The 23,529-nt window shown below is 31.3% G+C and overlaps 1 protein-coding gene across 2 annotated transcripts in view; it reads left to right on the top strand.

Annotated features, from left to right (window-relative positions):
• Positions 1-23,529, top strand: part of PRKACB (protein kinase cAMP-activated catalytic subunit beta) — a 128,160-nt gene that overhangs the window by 85,717 nt on the left and 18,914 nt on the right. For both annotated transcript variants that reach the window (XM_057714922.1, XM_057714929.1), the window contains exons 3-8: positions 1,816-1,944; positions 13,537-13,635; positions 14,175-14,257; positions 17,000-17,126; positions 18,051-18,146; positions 20,340-20,462. In XM_057714922.1, the coding sequence (XP_057570905.1) occupies positions 1,816-1,944; positions 13,537-13,635; positions 14,175-14,257; positions 17,000-17,126; positions 18,051-18,146; positions 20,340-20,462 (657 nt within the window). The remainder of the gene's footprint in view (positions 1-1,815; positions 1,945-13,536; positions 13,636-14,174; positions 14,258-16,999; positions 17,127-18,050; positions 18,147-20,339; positions 20,463-23,529) is intronic.

Here is a 23,529-nt window from a genome sequence, read left to right as displayed (position 1 = left end):
ATTTATTACTTTTATTAATTATGACAATAGGGATAATATTGTGCAGTTTTAAGTTCTTAATCACAAATACTGGGCTATTGACAACATACCAAGTACACAAGGATCCTTTCATAAATGTTTTGATGGGTTAAGTTCTTGTATAATTTAAGTACTTTAAATCTTAACTAAGATCTAAAAACTGTATAAAAAGAGCCGTCTATACTTGCCCAAAACTCTTTTTGAATCTATTTTTCTAAATAATTAATGACCTTTAATAATAGGTTAAATTTTGAAAACTTTTTTCCTAGCATAAAAATCCTTTTCAAGTATTTTTTCACTAGAAAATATTTAATTCTAAATAAAATGTTACATTTTATGAAGATGCCATCATTACCAAGATTTAGAGCATGAGCTATAATTTAAAATGTAGTCACTCTAATGATTACAAGAAGTTAGGTATTATCTAACAAGAAAGATTAAGGGAGGTGAGGAAGATGGCGTATTTGTGTGAAAAGCAATGACTAGCGGAAAGAGATGTTCTGTTGTCTATTAATGATGTTTATTTTCATTATTTAGTTGGGAACTTCATTAAACAGTTAAATCCATTGTTGATGATAAAACCAAAATTGAATATTAATCCATAAAATTAAATAGTTAATTCAATCAGAATTATAAGGACTTTTTCTTTCTGTATTGATACAGAATCTCATGGCAATTTAAAATTATTAGAAATAGGAATGAAAACAAGTTTTATAAATAAAAACTTAGAGTTACTTGCTTTCTCCTTAATTATTTAAGAAACTATGCTGTGTCTCTGAAAGCCAGGTTTGATTTGCAAAAGATTAAGTCCAACTACAGTGAATTCCAGTAGCAATCCAAATTCCTCACTTATAAAAGAACCATATTGCATCACATTTTTCTGAAGCATAGCATGTATTACACAGACTGGCCCTTGGAAATATTTTTTCCGGGATTTTCATGAAGATGTTTATAATGAAAACCTATTAAACAAATTGGTCAGCAGTTACTGTTTGGTGCTATTTAGCACATAGTTTGTTCCTAGTAATTTTCATTTTGTTGTGGCAGCAACAAATTCAATAGATTGATGCCTCTAATTCTTTGCTTCTGTGCTATAGTCAAAGCCAAGCAAAGATATTTGCTTGTAACAAAGCATCTATTCAAGGAGAAAAAGAGACTGATTATTGTTCTGGGACTCTGACTTTTGGTTATCTTTGTGGGAGTGAGGAACTCTTTTTACCTTATTGTTACTTTTTTAGGTAATACTGGGTTATTATCACATCAGTGAGAGAAAACCATTAGGATTTCTCATGCTGTTATTATCTAGTTCATGTAAGGAAAGAAATGAAGGAAGACAGTGCTTTCTTCAAAGGTAACTCTAGTGAAAGAACTCTGACCCTCAGCTTATCTATTCACTACAATTATTTGCAAGTGCACTAAGACTGTGTGGCTTCTGTGATTGCATACTTCTAGTCAATTTGTAATTATTAAAATATGGAGCTAATTTATTAGAAGTCCAGTACTATGAATTCACATTAGAATATGATCTTTCATATTTCAACTGAGGATCTTATTTCCTCACATTACTATTATACTTTGTTTTGCTATGTAATTTCTTCTCAAATATTAGATCGTTTCTTATTCAAAGGAAAAATAGAACCAATAACCTGGAATTTCAGTAGTCTCTTTGTATTATTTTTAAGTGAATAGTTATGAATTATCTATTCTGATAATACCTCATTAAATCTATTACAGTTATCATAGTCTTCTTATGAAAATTTCTAATTTTAAAGTTTATTTTTTCATATATATATGTAGAATAATGCCGGGCTGGAGGATTTTGAAAGGAAAAAAACCCTTGGAACAGGTTCATTTGGAAGAGTCATGTTGGTGAAACATAAAGCCACTGAACAGTATTATGCCATGAAGATCTTAGATAAGCAGAAGGTTAGTGTATTCATTGTTTGTTTTGGAATTAAAAAAAAAATTTTTAAATTATAAATTGAAATAAGAGTTGATTTACAATGTTGTGTTAGGTGTACAGCAAAGTGATTCAGTTATATACATATATATATATTTTTTTTTAGATTCTTTTCCATTATAGGTTATTATAAGATATTGAGTATAGTTCCTTCTGCTATACAGGTTCTTGTTGGTTATCTATTTTATATACAGTAGTGTGTATATTTTAATCCCAAACTCCCAATTTATCCCTCCTTCCCCTACCCCCCTTTCCCTTTTGGTAACTATAAGTTTGCTTTCTATGTCTGTGAGTCTATTTCTGTTTTATAAATAAATTCATTTATAACATTTTTTTTAGGTTGCACATATAAATGACATCATATATTTGCCTTTCTCTGTCTTGTCTACATCACTTAGTATGATAATCTCTAGGCAGAACATAGGCAGAACACTCTTTGATGTAAATCCCAGCAATATTTTTTGGCTCCATCTCTTAGAGTAATGGAAATAAAAACAAAAATAAATAAATGGGACCTATTTAAACTTTGAAACTTTTGCATAGCAAATGCACCGTAAACAAAATGCAAAGACAACCTACAGAATGGTAGAAAATATTACGATGTACCTGACAAGGGATTAATTTCCAAAATATTCAAACAGCTTATACAGCTCAATATCAAAAAACAAACAACCCAGTCAAAAAATGGGTGAAAGATGTAAATAGACGTTTCTCCAAAGAAGACATACACATGGCCAATAGGCATGTGAAAAGATGCTCAGTATTGCTAATTACATATTAGAGAAATGCAAATCAAAACTACAATGAGGTATCACCTCCCACTGGTGAGAATGACCATAATCAAAAAGTCTACAAATAGTAAATGCTGGAGAGGATGTGAAGTAAAAGGAACCCTCCTACACTGTTGGTGAGAATGTAAATTGGTGCAGCCACTATGGAGAACAGTATGGAGGTTCCTTAAAAAAACTAAAAATAGAGCTTTCATAGGATCCTGAAATCCTACTCCTGGGCATATATCTGGAGAAAACCATAATTTGAAAAGAAACATGCACCCCGATGTTCATAACAGCACTATTTACAGTAGTCAATACATGGAAGCAACCTAAATGTCCATCAACAGATGAATGGATAAAGATATAGTGTATATATACACAATAGAATATTACTCAACCATAAAAAAGAATGAAATAATGCCATTTGTAGTAGCATGAATGGACCTAGAGATTATCATACTAAGTGAAGTAAGTCAGACAGAGAAAGATAAATATCACATGGTATTACATATATGTGGAATCTAAAAAAAAAAAAATGATACTAGTGTATTCATTGTTATTTACCTGAAGAGTAAACTTCAGTTTTATCAGCTAGATTATTACACATGCAATAGAATGACTTACCATTGACACCTCCAGATAATTTTATTGTTGCATTTAATTTGCATTCCCATTTATTGTGACTATATGACACACATAGTTAATAATTTTAGTGTATGGGGATATGTTATTATTTCAATAATTATTTTTACATGATAGGTATATATAAGTTTGCTAACAAAATATTGTATTCTATATGTAAAGAACAGGCATCTCTATTACATTCTACCTTGTGGAAAAATGCAGGAACCAATTACTTGATCCTTAGATTGAGGTAACAGAAATTTAGTGATTTTATTTTATGACTTATTTTAATTGACAGTTAAAGCCCTATTGTTTAACATGATTGAGTTGTTTAATTTAAAATGTAAGTTAAAGCAGGGAAAAACTTGAAAACCTGCATACTGTAACAAATATCAACTCATTATATTGTATACCTCAAACTAATAATATGTCAGTTATAGCTGAAAGAAATTAATTAAAAATAAATTTTAAGTATTTATCATATATTGGTGTTGTCTAATTAATCAGGTGTCTGAATTATTCATTCTTTAAATGTTAAGCTTCTGTTTTCCTAGTAATCATGATTGAGGAAAAGTAAAAGAAAAATGGCAAATCTTGATTTGTTATCTTACAGATATTATGTACCCAAGAATGACATTTTGGCTTACTGGGATATAGTTAGGAAAATGTGGAGGAAACAGTACTGAACTAGTAATCAGGGTTACAGGTGGTGGGTAGACTAGTGCTATCCAATAAAAATGTAATGTCAGGCACATATGTCATTATAAGTTTTGGAGTAACTACATTTAAAAAAAGTAAAAAATGTTGAAATTAATCTTAATTAATAGATCTTTAGCCCAAGGTATCTAAAATACTATCATTGCCACATGTAATTAATATAAAAATTACTGAGATGTTTCATATTCTTTGTTTCATACCAAGTTTTGAAAATCTGATGTTCATTTTACACTTACAGTATATCTCCATTCAAGTTAGTCACATTTTGAGTGTTAAATAACCACATGTGGGTAGTGGACATCACATTGGACAGCACAGCATTAGACTGTTCTGAGGTTTCAGTCCAACCTCTACTTTAAAACAAAAAAAGAAAACTAACCTCCAACATGAAAAGGAGTAATGGCTTAAGTCTTTCTAAAATTAAATATACCCATACACACATTTGTGCATCTTTGTCTACTGCCCTTTTTCACGTATCTTTTCTAACCATGCTTCTTGAAAAAATAGTTTGATCACTCTATCCACTAACTCACTTCCTTTTAATTCTTCAACCCACAACAATTTAGCTGCCTCTTTGTTTATCTTCTGCTTCTTGCTACTCTACTGAAATGGCACAACCACGGGTCACCAATCCAGTGACTTAATCACCAAGTACAGTGGACTCTTTTTGCTCATCTTATGTGACTTCTTTAGAGCCTATGACTGTACTACTTCCTTGAAACCTCCTTGTCCCTGGACTTCTGGAACCCCATGCTCCTGATTATATTATTTCCTCTCTGGGCTCTTCTTTTTCATGTGCCTTTTCCTGTTTTGTTCTACTTTTTTTCCTTCTGCCTGCTCTTTAAAGATTGCTAATCTCAATCTCTGGACTGTCCACTCTTCCTGTTTTCTTGTTCCATACCCTTTCCCTGTGTACTCTTATCCAGGCTTCAACTCATCATTGAACTCTATGCTACCGATTTGTACAATCCAAGCATGGAGCTCTTAGAGATCAACTAGTTCTTACCCTAATTATCTAGATGAGGTAATTGGATCTCAAAGAGGGTAAGTGACTGGTATACTTTTATTGCTAGCACAACAACAAAATGTTTCAAATTATTTATTTGTTTGAAGCATAATAGACCTACAATACTATGTTAGTTACAGGTGTACAACATGATTTGATATTTCTATATATTACAAACTGATCACCACAATAAGTCTAGTTGCCCTCTGTCACTACACAAAGTTATCACAATATTATTGACTATATTCCCTATGCTGTATTTTATACCTGTGACTCATTTATTTTGTAAACTTTTAAAGTTTGTATCTCTTAATCTCCTTTATCTATGTCACTCATCCCCCCACACTCCCTTCTCTGTGAGTTCTCTGTATCTATGAGTCTGTTTCTATTTTGTTATATTTGTTCATTTGTTTTTCAGATTCTATTTATAAGAGAAATCATATGGTATTTTTGTCTGTCTGACTTATTTTACTGAGCATAATAGCCTCATACCCTCTAAGTCCATCTGTGTTGTCACAAATGGCAAGATTTCCTTCCTTTTTATGGCTGGGTATATTCCATTTTATTTTCCATCTTCTTTATCAGTCCATCTGTTAATGGACACTTAGGATGCTTCCACATCTTGGCAATTGTAAATAACACTGCAGGGAACAGAGGGGTGCATATATCTTTTTGAGTTCTTTGGGAAAATACCCAGAAGTGGAATTGCTGGATCATATGCTAGTTCTACTGTTAATTTTTTGAGGAACCTCCGTACTGTTTTCTATAGTGACCGTACCAGTTTACATTCCCACCAACAGTGCGTGAGTGTTCCATTTTCTCCACATCCTTGCCAACACTTGTTATTTGTGTCTTTTTGATACCAGCCATTCTAACAGGCATTCAGTGATATTTTATTGTGGTTTTAATTTGCATTTCCCTGATAATTAGTGATGTTGAACATTTTTTTCATGTTCCTGTTGACAATCTGTATGTCATCTTTGGAAAAATGTCTGTTTAGATCCTCTGCCCATTTCTCAATTGGGTTATTTTTTGATGTTAAATTGTATGAGTTTTTTGTATATTTTGATATTAACCCTTTATCAGATACATTGTTTGCAGATATCTTCCCCATTCAGTTGGCTGCCTTTTTGTTTTGTTCATAGTTTCCTTCACATGCAGAAACTTTTTAGTTTGATATAGTCCCATTTGTTTACTTTTGTTTTTGTTTCCTTTGTTTGAGGAGACACATCCAAAAAAATATTGCTAAGGTAAGTGTCAAAGAGCATACTGGCTATGTTTTCTTCTAGCAGTTCTGTTCTTTCAGGTCTCACATTTACAGCTTTAATACATTCTCAGTTTATTTTTGTACATGGTGTGAGAAAATAGTAGAGTTTGACTTTTGCATGTAGCTGTTCGATTTTCCCAACATGATTTATTGAAGAGACTGTCTTTTCTCCATTGTATATTCTTGCTGTGTTTGTTGTAGATTAATTGACCATATAAGCATGAATTTATCTCTGGGCTTTCTATTTTGTTTCATTGATCTATGTGTCTATTTTTATAACAGTACCATACTGTTTTGATTACTGTAGCTTTGTAGTATACTTTGAAATCAAGAAGCGTGATACCTGGCGCTTTGTTCTTCTTTCTCAAGATTGTTTTGGCTCTTCAGGGTCGTGTTTACATATAAATTTTAAAATTATTTGTTCTAGTTTTGTGGGAAATGCCTTTGGTATTTTGATAGAGATTGCGTTGAATCTGTAGATTGCCATGGGTAGTATGGCTATTTTAACAATGTTAAGACTTCCAGTCCATGAGCACGGTGTATCTTCCCATTTGTTTGTGTCATCTTTAAATTATTTCCTCAATGTGTTTTAGTTTTCTGAGTACAGGTTTTTACCTCCTTAGTTAGATTTATTTCTAGGTGTTTTATTCTTTTTGATGCAGTTTAAGTGGGATTGTTTTAATTTCTCTTTCTGATAGTTTGTTGTTAGTGTATTAAAACACAAAAGATTTCTGTATATTAATTTTGTGTCCTGAAACCTTACTGAACTAATCATTTATATGTTCTAATAGGTTTTTTGTGGCATCTAAAAACATTAAATGTTTGGCAGAGGGAAAGTAAAAATGCGAGGTTGTTAGAATACATTCAAACTTAAGGGATCATCATCTTAAATAACCACATATATGTATAGGTTGTTATGTATAAACCTCCTGGTATCCACAAACAAAAAATCTATAATAGATACACACACAAAAAAAGAGAAAGGAATCCAAAGAGAACACTAAAGATAGACATCAAATCACAAGGGAAGAGAGCAAAAGAAGAAAGGAACAACAAAGCCCCCCCACACACACACCCCTGAAAACATTTACCCAAATGGCAATAAGTACATACCTATCAATAATTACTTTATGTGTAAACAGACTAAATACTCCAATCCAAAGAAAGAGTGGCTGAATGGATAAAAAAAACAAGACCCATATATATGTTGCCTTCACTTCAAATCTAAAGACACACATGGACTGAAAGTGAGAGGATGTAAAAAGATATTTCATGTAAATGGAAATGAAAAGAAAGCTGGGGTAGCAATATTTATATCAGACAAAATAGACTGTAAAACAAAGACTGTAATAAGAGACAGAGAAGGACATTACATAATGATAAAGGGGTCACCAACAAGAAGTAATAATTATAAATATATATGCACCCACCATGGGAGCAGCTAATATATATAGCAGATATTAACAAATATAAAGGAAGAAATTGATAGTAACATATTAATAATAGGGGACTTTAATATCCCACTTACATCAATGGACAGATTGAGATAGAAAATCAATAAAGAAATAGTGTCCTTAACTGACACATTATACTAGGTGAATTTAATAGCTGTATATAGAAAATTCCATCCCAAAGCATCAGAATACATATTCTTTTCAAGTGCACACAGAAATTCTCCAGGATAGATCAATACTAGGCTACAAAACAAGTCTCAGTAAATTTAAGAATATTGAAATCATATCAAGCATCTTTTCCAACTACAATTATATGAGACTAGAAATCAACTACAAAATAAAGTGCAAAAAACACAAACACTTGAAAGCTAAACCATGTGCTACTAAGAAACCATTGGGTCACTGAAGAAATCAAGGCAGAAATCAGAAAATACCTGGCGACAAATGAAAATGAAACACAGTGATCCAAAATCTGTGGGACACAGTAGAAGCATTTCTAAGAAGGAAGTTTATAGTGATACAAACCTCCCTCAGGACACAAGAAAAATCTCAAACAATCTAATCTTACAGTGAAAGGAACTAGAAAAAGAAGAATAAACAAAAGACAAAATTAGTAGAAGAAAAGAAATCATAAAGATCAGAACAGAAGTAAATGAAATAGAGACTGAAAAAACAATAGAAGACATCAATGAAACTAAGAGCTGGTTTTTTAAAAGGTAAACAAAATTAATAACAACCTTTAACGAGACTCAACAAGTAAAAAAGAGAAAGGGCCCAAATAAATAAAATCAGAAATGAAAAAGGAGAAGTTACAACTGACACCACAGAAATACAAAGAATCATAAGAGATTACTACAAACAATTATATACCAATAAAATGGACAAACTAGAAGAAATGGATACATTCCTAGAAAAAATATACTCTCTCAAGACTGAATCATGAAGAAATTGAAAGTATGAACAGACCAATTACCAATAATTAAATTGAATCAATAATTAAAAAAAAAAAACCAACATACAAAAGTTCAGGACGAAATGACTTCATAGGTGAATTCTACCAAACATTTAAAGAAGAGTTTTCATCTATCTTTCTCAAACTATTCCAGAAAATTGCAGAAGAAGGAATGCTTGTGATCTCATTGAATGAGGCCAACATCACCCTGAAACCAAAACCAAAAAAAGACACCATTAAAAAAAAATCTGTAGGCCATTGTAACTGATGAACACAGATGCAAAAACCTCAACAAAATATTAGAATGCTGAATTCAATATATTAAAAGTATTATACACTATGATCAAATGGGATTTATCCTTGGGATGCAAGGATGGTTCAATATCCACAAATTAATCAATGTAATACACCACATTAACAAATTGAAGAATGAAAATCATATGATCTTCTCTATAGATGCAGGAAAAGCTTTTGACATAAATGTCTGTTTATGACAAAAACTTTCAACAAGGTACGTATAGAAGGAACATACCTCAATGTAATAAAGGCCAAAAATGACAAGCCTACAGCTAACATTCACACTCCCTCATGAACTGAAAGCATTTCCTCTATGATCAGGAATGAGATAGGGATACCCACTCTCTCCACTTTTATTCAGTGTAGTATTGAAAATCCTAGCCATGGCAAACAGACAATAAAAAGAAATAAAACGAACCCAAATTGGAAAGGAAAAAGTACAACTGTTGGCAGATGACATGATACTATATCAAATTTATTTGTTTTTTATCAGATGTATTATTAAAATGTTATCTGTATAGTCCCTAATATTTTGTTTCTTAAGATGTTAATAGAATGTACTTTAGTCATAAAATATTAAAAGGATTACAAAATATACCATTTTTATGCTTCGAAGTATTTTGGGAAGTTTCAAATTCCTTGTTGGTAAGATAGTGACTTGTTTAAGTAAGTTACTGAGAAGGTTACCTCATTGACTAAATCTTGATGAAAGAGCATTTCCCGGAAGAATAGCTGCCATTGCAAGTCATTTCTACTATGGCAATGTTCTGAATTTTTTCCAAGTTTACTGTAATTTGCTAAAGATAAGTAATAAAATAACACTCCATAATAACATTTCTGTTAATAAAGCCACAAATATTTCAGTTAACTCTTAAGTCGTACACCAAGTCTTCTATCTTAGTGTATAGGGCATGGGAAAGAATTTCAGTGCAGAAATCAAGGAAATCACGTTTCCTTATTCAATACTGTGTGCCTAGCATTGCTAGGTACTTTATATTTATTATATCAGTGAATCTTCCCAACAACTTTGTGTGATATTAATTTCACTTTTAAGCCTGTAGTCTATTTAAGTAATTTCTCCAAAGTCAAACAGCTAGTAAGATGAACTAGGAATTTAACCAGGCTTTATCTGATTTCTATGCCTCCACTCCTTGTTTAATTTTTCCTTTGAAATGTATTTGTTATCCCCAAGATTCTACCACCACATAGTTTGGTCTCTCACTAATGTTAACTGGGTTTTCACAATAGCATCTTGATTAATTTTCACAACCCCACAACCCCCCCGCACTATTTCACCATCCTGATTGCAAGTGAAGTTTTCTTACGATATCAAATCATATCACTTACTCAAAGAGCTTCCTGATGTTTACTAAATCAACCCAGAACTCTGCAGCCTACTTTCAAACACTTTGTAGTTTTCTTCCAAATTCCACTACAGTGTTCTTTCACACTGTTACCTTACATGTCCTCTATTCTCTACTTCTCTGATTGAAACTTGACTCACAGGAGTATTTGGTGCTCTGCTGAGTGGTACCAGGGTAGTATGTGATAATATATAGCCTATCTTCCATATTAATATCTTCTCAAGTGTTTGCTTAAAAAAAAAATCAGCTGATAAGTATTTATAAATGCTTTTAAATATATGCATTTAAATTAACATAAATATTAAGAAGTAAATATAAATTATATTTAAATTTTGAAAATGAAACATGGACTATATTCCCAGCAGTGCTTGTTAATTTTTCTTTGCCATTTTGGTATACTTCATTACCAAATTTTGAGAAGCATTGTTCTCAGCTATTACCAAATGGAATTAGCAATCAAACTTACCTTTTTTTTCTTCCAGTTTTATTGATATATAATTGACATACAGCACTGTATAAGTAATGATTTGATTTATATAATAACATCATCAAATGATTACCATAATACGTTTAGTGAATATCCATCATCTCATAGATGCAAAATAAAAGAAAGAAAACAAAATATTTCCCTGTGGTGAGAACTCATAGGATTTACTCTCAGCAGCCTTCATATGTAGCATACAGCAGTGTTAGTTATATTTATCCTGTTGTACATTACATCTCTAATAATTTTTTTCTGGTAAGTATAGAAGACTTATCTTTCTATATTTTCCCCCTTCAGGTAATAATTGTTCTGGATATTAACCCTGACTGTACTACTCTGTATCTTCCTAACCTTTGTTATCTATCCATCTTTAAGACCCAGCTCACCTTTTTTAACAGATTATAATAACAATTGATATTTATTTAGTTTTTACTTTGTGCCAAGCACTGTTAATCACTTGACATGTATTATGCTATACAGTGACTTTCACAGTCGGTATTATTACAATCAGCATTTTATAGGTGAAGAATCTGGGACTCAGAAAGATTATGGTAAACATTTTCTCCTCTGAATGATTATAACATCATAACTCTCATTTGGCAGTTATTCATAAATTGCTATTCTTGTATTTATGCATTATACTTGCAAATAGATTTTATGGAGGATGAAGGCAGATATTTTCTTGTCCTTATATCTATCACACTTATTATTGTGCCTCATATGTAGTAGATATGCACATTTCAAAGTAAATTAGAATGTAATTAGTTAATTTAAAAAATTAACTAACATTATTTGCTTTGCCAGGTCATATATCTTAGATTCATTTTAATTATTGTGCCCCTGCCACACACACACACAGTTGGAGTAAGACTGTGATGCAGAAAGCCTCTCTGTTGCAGTTTTTATTACTTATTTCACAAGGTAACACATTGTCTATGCCTAACTAAAAGCCCAGTATATCATAATACATAAAAGTAAACACTGGTATATCCAGAATATGGAATATTATTTTGTACTAAAAAAAAAATGATCTATCAAGCCATGAAAAGACATGGAAGAAACTTAAATGCATATTACTAAGTGAAAGAAATCAATCTGAAAATGCTACATACTATGTGATTCCATTATGGAAAAGGCAAAACAATGGAGACAGTAAAAATATCAGCAGTTGCCTGTTGTTGATGGGGAAGGAGAGACGAATAGATGGGGCACAGAGGACTTTTAGGGCAGTGAAACTACTCTGTATATTATAATGGTGGGTACGTGTCATTACACATTTGTTCAAACCCATAGAAAGTACAACACCACGAGTGAACCCTAATGAAATTAATGGGTGATAATGATGGGTCAATGTAGGTTCATTGATTGTAACAAATGTCCACTCTGGTGGAGAATGTTGATAATGGGGGAGCCCATGCCTGTGTGGAGGCAGGAGGTATATGGGAAATCTTTGTACTTTGTGTTCAGTTCTGCTGTGAACCTCAAACTGCTTTAAAAAAAGTAGTCTATTAATAAAAAGTAAACACAAAGCAACAATAATTCTCCAGCTAATATATAATTTACTGTGATAAGTATGGACTAATTGGTTCTGCAACTAGTTAGAATATGGACCATAGTAATTCAACCACTTTATATTTTCAGGTAAAAAAATAGCTGAGGTTCAACGAGTTGAAATAACCTTTCCAATGTCACAAAGCTGGTTGAGTAGAAGGTCTAGATTAGAATACAGGTCTTCTGACTCTTAGTCAATTATTCTTTACTCAGGATTATTTGTGTACTGTAATTTTATATCCTAATAGTAGATGGTGTCTTTGATTACCTTTCTTATTCATGTTCAACTTCTTGAGTTCTGTGACTACCCTACACTGACAGTAAGCCTCTATTAAGAAAAAACGCCACCTCCTAATCATTTACACATATATAAGACAATTTATGTTTCCCTAAGGTCACCCTTTTTCTTAAATTCAGAATGGAATCACACATGGAATAGAATCACAGTCTTCATGAAGTCAAGTTGCTTTACCTGCTGTGTACCTGATTGATTAGACAGTCCAGTGGAAGCTTGAATAATCCTAAATGACCTATTTGCTCTAAAGACAAAGTCATATTTGTCAATATTTTGTGGCTGTGCAAATTAAAGTTTTAGGATTTGTTCTTGTATTTATTTGGGTATTATGAAATTAACAGATTGTTCATTTTTATCCACTGTTTTCTAATTATTGACTTTTCCTCAATCTTTAATTTCCTTGCTTATCTTCTCAAGATTTAAAATCAATACCTACTTACTACAGTAATTTGTGCCAGTAGACCATAAGTCATTAGGACCTAAGTATTTTCACATATTAATTTTTTAAGTAATTTATTATGAGTCCCTTTCTTCTTAGCTCTTGCTTCTTGACTGAAAATTATAGTTGACCTTCTGAAGACCAAGTTTAAACCTCTGTTAGATTTTCCATTTGAATCTGATAAGCCTAGTTGGTAGTTATTATTCTTATCCATATCTAAGCTAGCAATTTTGCTTATCCAAGTTCATTATGATATGGAAAACTTTTTTTTAAGTTATAGCAACCTTTAAATTTTGTTCAATTGCATTAAATATATCTTTTTCTCTCAATTACAGGTTGTTAAACTGAAGCAAATAGAACATACTTTAAATGAGAAAAGAATATTACAGGCGGTGAATTTTCCTTTTCTTGTTCGACTGGAGTATTCATTTAAGGTAAATTTTACTTCTATCCAAATATTTTCAATCTCATTTTTTTTTAAATATGAACTATAATAGGATTCTAATCTATGTGATAAATCTGGAGAATATGAATAAACAAAATGTAATATATTTTATGTAAATATTTTGGTGTTTGAAAAGGTTTTGGTTCTTCTTAAGGAAATTGTTAAAGACACTGTGTAATTTTTCATGAAATGGTATTATAAAATCAAGTATTTCAATTTATCAAAATTCATAGTGACATCTTTTTAAGCAAATCTTATACTCGTACAAATGAATAAATGAATACACCCACATACCTTCTTCTCTTGAACCTTTTCTGCCGCAATCTCACTGTCTTCTTTTAGTTAGTAATTTGTGCTCTAACCTTTTCATTTATTTGAAGCAGAACAGTTTTGGCCCTGTGCTCAAGCGCCTCAATCAGATTTTTTAGTTTGTCTTTTTTTAATTGAACATAGTGTTATCTTAAAATATTTTCATGAGAAATAACCTAGGTTTCATAATTTTGATTTATCCTTTTTATTTGTTCATAGGATAATTCTAATTTATACATGGTTATGGAATATGTCCCTGGTGGTGAAATGTTTTCACATCTAAGAAGAATTGGAAGGTTCAGGTAACTGATACTTTAAAATTCTCAAATCTTTATATGCTGTGTGTTTGTTTTAGATGAAAAATGTAAGTTATTGTCAGTGTTAAAAATTTATTTCACTTACTTTAGTAATATTTTAGCTATCTGAAGAGTTACATAGAAACATTAATAAGAGGCCACACCATACTGAAAACACCATAATAGCACTGTAAATATTCTAGCATTGGTAGGTATCGTGAGGGTCCATTATTTGAAGAATTTCCAGATATTGCAAAAACTAATTGAATTTAAACCAGTATTTACTGAATAAATATTAATAATACACCTCTGGGGAAGAGGTTTGTGTAAAGATGAAGATAAGAAAGAAATATATAGAAAAGATAATCATGGTATTATAGTGATGAAATTATGAAAGTTGTTTTGCACAAATTTATTCTCCTTAATGTTGTTGCCATGTTGAGTTTTAAACATATGTATATAATTTAAAAAGAGTTTGTACCTTATCATTAGGTTATTACTAATAAAGTCACACAGTTATTAAAATAGTTTGTAGATTCTGTTAGCTTTACCTATGTGTAATAGTTTGTAAGCTACTACTGTTCATTAATAGTTACTATTAGAATGAAGCTGAAATTAAGAGCAGGTCCAGCTTCATTCAGTACACTACATATTGACATAATTAAAACATCAGCATGAATTCAAACAAGACTGAAGATGATAATTCAATTTATAAAAAGATGATGATAGACTCAGATTACCATGAAATCATATTCAGTAATGGGCCAATGTGAGTTATTTTAGTTACCTGATGCCTAAACCCAAATTCATTTATTGACCTAACATGTATAGGGCACCTAATATGTGTCAAGCTCTGTGCTAATGCAGAGTAACTTCTGTTTAATGATTTTTTTTTAACGTGTCGTCCTCTCCTACACCCCTGTCCAGGTAGGCCCCAAATCCTCAAATTGCCCTATGATAATTTAAAGTTTTATACTGAATTACTGCACCTAAACCTGTCTTCAAAAAATATTTTATCCATTTTCTGTGATTACTTCTTTTCTTTGCAACTCCGCACACTCTTATTTCTTTAATACTTGATACTAAGAGGAAAGCAAATTGACTGACATAATTCACACAGAGACACTGTCTTTTCTAACCTTTCACACATACTATTTATACACTTGAAAAGTTGCTAATTCCCACCTTAGAAACCTTGAGGCAACAGGAAGACTGAGTTGTTTTTTCTTTTTGTAGAACTTTTATTGAGATACAGTTGAGTTATTGTTGAGCATTGCTCTAATCAGAATCAGTGGAGTCATTATGAGTCTCTACTTAAATAGTAACTGTCTAGACTTAAAGCTGCCTCAGCATTAAATGTTCCTTATAGAATATTTTGCTCTTACCTTTCAACAATTTGAATAAAGATCTATGTAATATTTGTGTACCTCCAATCAGATACCAATGTGGAGATAAATGTAAAATGCTGAGTGCATCTTATGTTTATGATGATAAGTATAAGATGATAAGTGCATCTTATATTAACAGGTGTATGAAGAAAATAAGAGGTCAAACATTTCCAAAATTAGAGATTAATGTTTCAGTGACCAGGATGATTCCTCCAATCTCCCTTTGCAGTGTTCTCATTCCTTGTCATAGGACATTTGGCATAGCTTGTTACAGTGCTGTGATAGGGCTGGAACTGGAAGTGTATTATAAAATATTGCCACAAAAAAGTATTTTTCTTCACATATTCACTCATTTAACAGATATTTGCTGAGCACTTGGTATGTATCAGGCTAGGACCTTGGAAATATAGTGAGTGACAAGCAAAAGGAGCAGTGTATACAGTCTTTTTTTAGAATTCCTATTTCTGGTGCTACCAGATCAAACTCATGCCAGCCATCTTGAGGGAAATTCTGTTCATAGTTCAGATTGTTCATTGAGGACACAAATCTGAAAGTCACTGCAATATATCAGGAAGATTAGCAGAATTCAGTGTATACACTAGAAGAGGAAATAGAAACTCTAACTGGAAAATCTGTACATCCTTTTGGAGTAATACTCAGAATGTGGCATCAAAATTACCCTAATCTAAATATCAGTTAATCTAATCTATGCATCCAGAACTGTGTGTATTTACATAAATATACAAATTATACCTGTGTTTAGGTATCTGTATAAGTACGCATAGTAGAAGATTTGGAAATTCAGACACCAGGATTGAATCTGGTTTCTGAATGAGATTATTGGTATCTTTATTCTTCATTAATATTTTATGGCTTTTTTTCTATAATAAGCATGTATCACTTTTGCAATAGTAACAGCCTGGGTAAAATGGCATAAATCTGCAGATTAATGCAGTTACAGAATTTCTATAAAGTGAAACTCTTTAAGGACTTGAAATTTATGAGAAGGGTAAATGGAGCCTATCAACAACAGCAATGGCCCTGACAGACAATCTAACTAGTGCTTTTCAGTCATTCTCAATATCTTCTAATATGGCCAGTAATAATTTAAATTACAATGACAATCTGAGAGTTACAGTTTTCTTCAACATATGCTGCCCACTGAGCATATCAAGGCATTATTTGAATTTGATTTATAGATTTAATAAGTATTTGGAAACTAACAAGATTCTTTACATATGTTTAAAAGAAAAAATATATATTTTTTGCTCCGAAAATGCCTCCACCTCATTTTATTTTTTTTGTATATCTACTAATTACTATATGTTAACCCATAAATCAATGTTTTGTTTCTTTGTAGTGAACCCCATGCACGGTTCTATGCAGCTCAGATAGTGCTAACATTTGAGTACCTCCATTCACTAGACCTCATCTACAGAGATCTAAAACCTGAAAATCTCTTAATTGACCACCAAGGTTATATCCAGGTATGACTTGAACACATTATATATAATGTATTTGAGAAAACAGTAGGTAAAAAGTTGTATGTATTTAACAACAACTACCAATATTGGATTTTTTTTCTTTGAGGGAGACAGTTCTTCCTAATAACTTAAATTGAGCTCACAATTCTGTTGTTATTACAGAGAACCAAAAGTTCCATCAAAGACAGAACCTGTTTATATCTCCCATAGTCTGTATTTGTGAACTGAGCACAGGCTCCTGCGTAAAGAAATAATAGCTAAGTTTGTGAGTACTCATTTAGTGCCAAGCATTATTCTCAGTGTTTTACATGTATCCTCTTTTAATTCTGATAAAGCTATGAAATGTAAATGCTCTTTAAGGTTAATGAAACTAAGGCACAGCAAGGTCACACAGGTTGAGTCATAATTTGAACCCCACCAGCCTGACCAGCCTGTCCCGAGAGTCCATGCTTTTAACGCTACAGTGCAGTTGCCAAAGGAGCTCCAGCTACCACTGCTGGACTGGTGGCAGTGTTTTCTTTCCATTTCTACTATCAATAGAGTGGAAGCATTCCTTTTTATACAGTTTTTAAGATTCTCCCTATGATGATTTTATACTTCTGATGATGTAATTAAGGGCAGAGGACAATGCTGGACTTAAGGAACACTCCTAGCACTGCTTCATTCTTATTAAAACTAGTTTTTTGGTTCATTTGTTCTTTCTTTGAGTCAGGGAAAGGTTCTCCAGCGTGGGTTGCTTTAACCTCTGTTCGCTAAATAGTGACCTTCATGGATTAGTCTCAATTACATTGACTTAATTTTTTTTCATGGTGTTACTTTTAACCCTGATTTTTAACTTTCAGCTTAGGTATAGTTAATACATTTATTTTATTATGAAATAATAAATGATCAATAATAAATGATCACAAGTGTTTTTGTCTTTTATAGGTCACAGACTTTGGGTTTGCCAAAAGAGTTAAAGGCAGAACTTGGACATTATGTGGCACTCCAGAATATTTGGCTCCAGAAATAATTCTCAGCAAGGTATATTTATAATGTTGTTATGTAAGAAGTAGAAATATAAGGCAGGCATCACTGTGGACTTTTATTTTTAAAAAAAAGGTTTATTGATCTAATTTTACATATTTATTTAGCCTAAATATGAATTTAAATCTAATTTGTTCATAATTACTAAAAAGTAATTATTTAGAGTCTACTACTAATCCCATAAACTGTTGATTTTAACTCTGAATCTGAGAGAATTAGTATGAATAAATCTGACCTCTAGATCCATGTCTTGAAGCCAAAGCATAGCCTTTTCATAATTATTCCCAATAACAGGAAGGCGGGGAGCCCTTACTCTGGGTTACACCAAGAGACAAACTAAAGATGTACTAATTGTCAGTTATTCCTTTGTTTCAAATTTACCACTTAAATGAAAAAAAAAAAGTATGTGAATTATTTTTTAAAATTTTATTTTAAAGATAGGAATATTATACCAATTAAATAGTATAATATTCCTATGAACATTTTTAAGGCTTTCAATACATATTGCCAAAGGGCTTTCCAAAATATTGTAACATTTTACACTCCTCAGCTGTGTTTTAGAGGACCTGTTTCACTACACTTTCTCCAGCATTGGGTATTCATGTTTTAAAAATCATTACTAATTTGATAGACAATAAATGATATCTAATTATTTTAAGTCTCATGTCTGATTATTAGATTTTTTTAATGTTTAATAGCCATTTGGTATTTCTTTGTGTGTGTTTATGAATTATTAGTTCAAGTCCTTTGCCCATTTATCTATTGTAATTTAGTTTTTCTTACTGATTTGTTTTAATTTTCTATAACTAAGGTATTAAAAGCATCTGGCATACTTATAACCAGTAGCACACAATCTAAAACAGAAATCAAAGTTTGGTAAAAACGATCTGTTTTATCATTACATGCTTTCATTATAGCAAAAAACATTGCAATTACATTATTAGTGAGTTGAATTTAAAGAATTAAAGCAAAGTCGATGCCCACTTCTATTAGCAAAACAAAGTGCTATTCCTACTATACTAGTGCCTTTCTTTTTAAAAACATACAGAAGCAGGAAATAAAAAGAAAATCTCTATATGATTATATTTTAGCCAGCGATTTGAAAATAAAATAGTTTATAAACCTAAATTTTGACAAAAGGTTGGAATAGGGGGAGTGGTGAAGGTAATTAAAGGATATATCTGAGGGTAGACCAAAAGGTCTGGCAAGAACTGAGCTCATTTCTCTCCATGATCAAGTTGGGATTTTTTTCCCCCATAATCTTGTATGCCAATTGACACTGATTATGCTTGATAACAAATTTAATATAATGTTAATATTTTATTCTAATTTATTTTCTTATCAATACTTGTAGATCTTAATTTTAGTAAGCTTAACATGAAAAAAACAAACCCAATTAAGAATAACCTTAGAATTGTACATTTGGTTTGCAACACACTCTTTATTATATACATTATTCCCTTTCACTTGATGTAGTCCCCAAAAAACCCCATGAATTAGTTATCTTTCCTATATACCTTTTAGATATGAGAAAGAAAACAGTAGATGGATAAAGTTTACTTAAATATTTACATTTATCAGGTCCCACATTAAGCTTTTAGCTTTAATAAGATCTGGTGAAGTGGATGGGATTATCCCTAGTATATTCACCGTCCTAAACCCAACAATATAGAGTATTTGGAATTCAAGTCCAGTGCTCGCTTCGGCAGCACATATACTAAAATTGGAATTCAAGTCCAATATTTATTATGAAGTACAATATCTACTCTTTCATTTAAAAACTTTTGACCTTTCTTAAGTATTCTCTAGAAAACGTGATTCATAATATTATGGAACTAGATTGGACTTTAAGAGGTAATTTGGTCCAATTCCCTTCCTATTGTTGAGCAACAACTAAATTATCCCAATTAAACAGGGCATATTTTATTGTCTATAATATTCTTAATAATTTTAGGAAGAAGATTCAGTAGTATTTTATAATACCCAATTTCAAGATCTGGAAATTCTCCCCTTTGTTTAATTCAAATCTGACTTGATACATTGTTTATTTTTTATTTTATCCTGAATAGCTGCTCAGCAACTACTTTTTTAAAAATTTCATGTGCTTGAAGATTGTTTTGAAATAATTTGACTTCATTCTCCTCTGAGTGAATTAAGTAATAATTGACATTTGTTGTTGGTTTGTCTTAGGGCTACAATAAGGCAGTGGATTGGTGGGCATTAGGAGTGTTAATCTATGAAATGGCAGCTGGCTACCCCCCATTCTTTGCAGACCAACCAATTCAGATTTATGAAAAGATTGTTTCTGGAAAGGTAAGTAATACATTTTATTATTCCTTATTATTCATTATTTCTATACATGAATTCTAAGCTTTGCAGATTGAAACCATTTGATGTCATCAGAATATCACCCTAAATTGGGAAAAATACAGAAATATCCATAGTTGCTGCCCTCATATCTGGCACTCATTTAAGATAAATGTTGAATCATTGAAGTCTTTTACATAAAAAAGGGCAATTTTACAAACATAGTAGGAAATTAATAAGGCAATTTCTATTATTAGTATTTTTATCACTTATAAAACATAGGATCATAGCCCTAATTCTTCCATTTTCCTTCAAAAAGTAAAAATTGTTATTTCATGTGGATATATGCTTGGAGAGAAGTTTTAGGGGCTGTTTTTATATGCCCTAGCTTTTTCAGGAGAGACTTGTTTGAATTATATCAAACAGCACAGAGTTGAAAGTAAATATAGAATAGATAAGCCTTTTTAAGATGGGAATTCATAGATGTAAACAGTTTTTCATGTTAATGTGATTATAATTGCCATTGATCTTTAGCAAATATGGAAATAACATTAATTTTTCTTGAATATGAGTAGATGTACTATATCAGAGTATTTTACATTTTGTAATTACTCCACAAACCTTTCTTCTTTTGCATTTCTAATTGCTAATTTTGTTTCCGAAAGTATTTTGTTAAAAGTCAGCCATTCACTGTTGCCTTAACTCATATCTCAGATCCTTTTGAAAAATACTGCAGTCAGTTTTAATAGAGATGAGCCTGATTCTTCCTACCACATAGCAAAGAAACAGTAGGTTTTCAAAAATTCCTGGAAGGCTTTCTGTACCTTTATGACAGAGTTCATGAGAAGGGATAATTTCCTTATTTTTCCTTTTTCCTATTCCTACATGTGGTATACTCTTATTAGTTTTTGTTTGTTTTTGATCATGTAACATCAATCTTGACATGACATTACCCTGAGATGTGACATAGTTGTCTTTTTGTATTTTGTAACCTTCTAAGGCAGAGAAAAGCCTAATCCAGCTAAAAAATCTGGAAGCAGATAGAAGAAAAATCTCTGTTTCTTTGTATCTCAGCCAGATTCATGCTCTCCATTTAGTATGAAAGCTGACCCTTAGCATTCATGAACTTAAAATTTATAATATCGGCTATTCAGAAGGTACCCTGAATGTCCGTAATGTAATAATTTATTTTTTTTTTACCAAAACCCAAATTTAAATTACGGATGCTGCATAGCTGGGTTGTAGGAACAAGATACAAATAGAATGAGTCTCTCCAGCCACCTAGAACCTACATCTCAACACAGTATTCTTCTGTCTGTCATAGTGCATATTCAGTCTACAGGGATCACAAGATTTTCAGTTATATTTTACTGCATATTATGGGGGAAAGTTTTATGTTGTGGCAGTGTTCACAAACTAGGGGACTAACTGTATCAAAGGTAAAAAATAAATACCTCTTACAGATAATTAAGCTACGTTTTGAAAGATTCACACTAAGGTAAGAAATATAGAAAGGCAGAATGAAATATTTAAGTAATTAAGTATTTCTGCTGTTCTTGCTACATTTGTATATCTCTAGTTTTCTGATTTCTTTCTTATCTTTGTAATTGTTTTCCCTCAGCAGAATATTAAAGTCAAAGTAAAAGAACTTTTGAGATGAACAAGACAAAAAATCAAGAAAAATTAATAGACAAGGCAGTGATTTACTTTTTTAAGAATTTGAGAAGTGATTATGTAAAATCTCAAGAGAAAATAAGGACCAAAGGTCATATGAACAATGATGAGAGGACTAAAATATTTTTAAATAACCGAATGGGAGAAGCATATTTTACTAATACAAAGACTAAGAATGCAGAAATTACAGTACTAGTTCCAAATAATTTAATTACAGTTAATTACAAAGTTCCTAAATCTTTACTGTACTGCTTTAATTTATACTTAACTTTGTAGGAGCAATAAATTTTCTGACAAGGATGCTGTTGTTATAACTAAATGTTATCTACTTAGAAAAATTGCTTTAGTTAAAACAAATGTATCTTCATCTGTGTGAATTAGCTTCTGTTTGCCAATCATTGTACATTGTTTAAATTTTTTTTGGCTATTTATGAATGTTTTTATTTCATATCAAACTTTAACATTTAGGATCCAACGTTAGCTTAAAATTTAAATCTGCATATATCCTAAAATCATCTAACAGTTTAAATCCTAATCACCTTAGAAGAGAAGAGTAGCAATATAAAATTTTATCATATCACAGTATTTGATTTTTTTTCCTTTATTTATTAGAAATATGATAGGATGTTTGGTATAAAGTTATTTTCATTCATTGTTCTCTACTCATTTAGAGTTCATGAAAACAAAATATTATTAAGTGATCTCTAGGCTCTGTATTATGTGAATATAAAATCATATTTACATTTTCCAATAAAACCTCCTATTTCAGCACTCAAATCCAAACTAGAAGTTATCTCTATCCACATTACAAAGTATTATTGTCTCTCTGGTAAGTAGCTAAAAGTCAAATTGAAGACTAACTTGTTTTCAAATTTTTTAATTGTTTAAGACATTGAAAATCCAGTTTGGTTTCTATAATTCCTTAGTGTGAATCTTTCAAACCTAGCTTAATTATCCAGAAGATCCCGTATTTGTATTTTAAATTTTCAGTGGTTTTAATGATATCAAATATCATTTAAAAATATCCTTTTCATTCAAATTTTTTGATTTTTTAAAATGTGTTATTTTATGCAACCATAGTTTATGTTGAGTGTATTTTCTGAAACCATGTTATAAAGATTGTATCATTGACTTATCAAAGTTAAAATGTGTTTAATGAAGTGATTGATTCACTAAAGTATGTATATTTGAACATTAGATGGTTACGTTCTGTCTCTATTTACAATATTTTAGCTCAAACTGGTATTTTTAAAGGCACAGAAAGATGATCAATCAGCTTGTTAGATGCTCTCCTACACATATTTTGCCTTTAAAAAAAACAGAGGAGGTGGTATTTAAATGTCAAATTATTCATGCAATATTAATGTTCAGGTTTAGAAATGCATAGTTAATGAAAAAA

Source organism: Hippopotamus amphibius, chromosome 1 (genome assembly GCF_030028045.1).
Source record: "Hippopotamus amphibius kiboko isolate mHipAmp2 chromosome 1, mHipAmp2.hap2, whole genome shotgun sequence".
Taxonomy (NCBI): domain Eukaryota; kingdom Metazoa; phylum Chordata; class Mammalia; order Artiodactyla; family Hippopotamidae; genus Hippopotamus; species Hippopotamus amphibius.
This window is presented reverse-complemented; position numbering and strand designations above follow the sequence as displayed.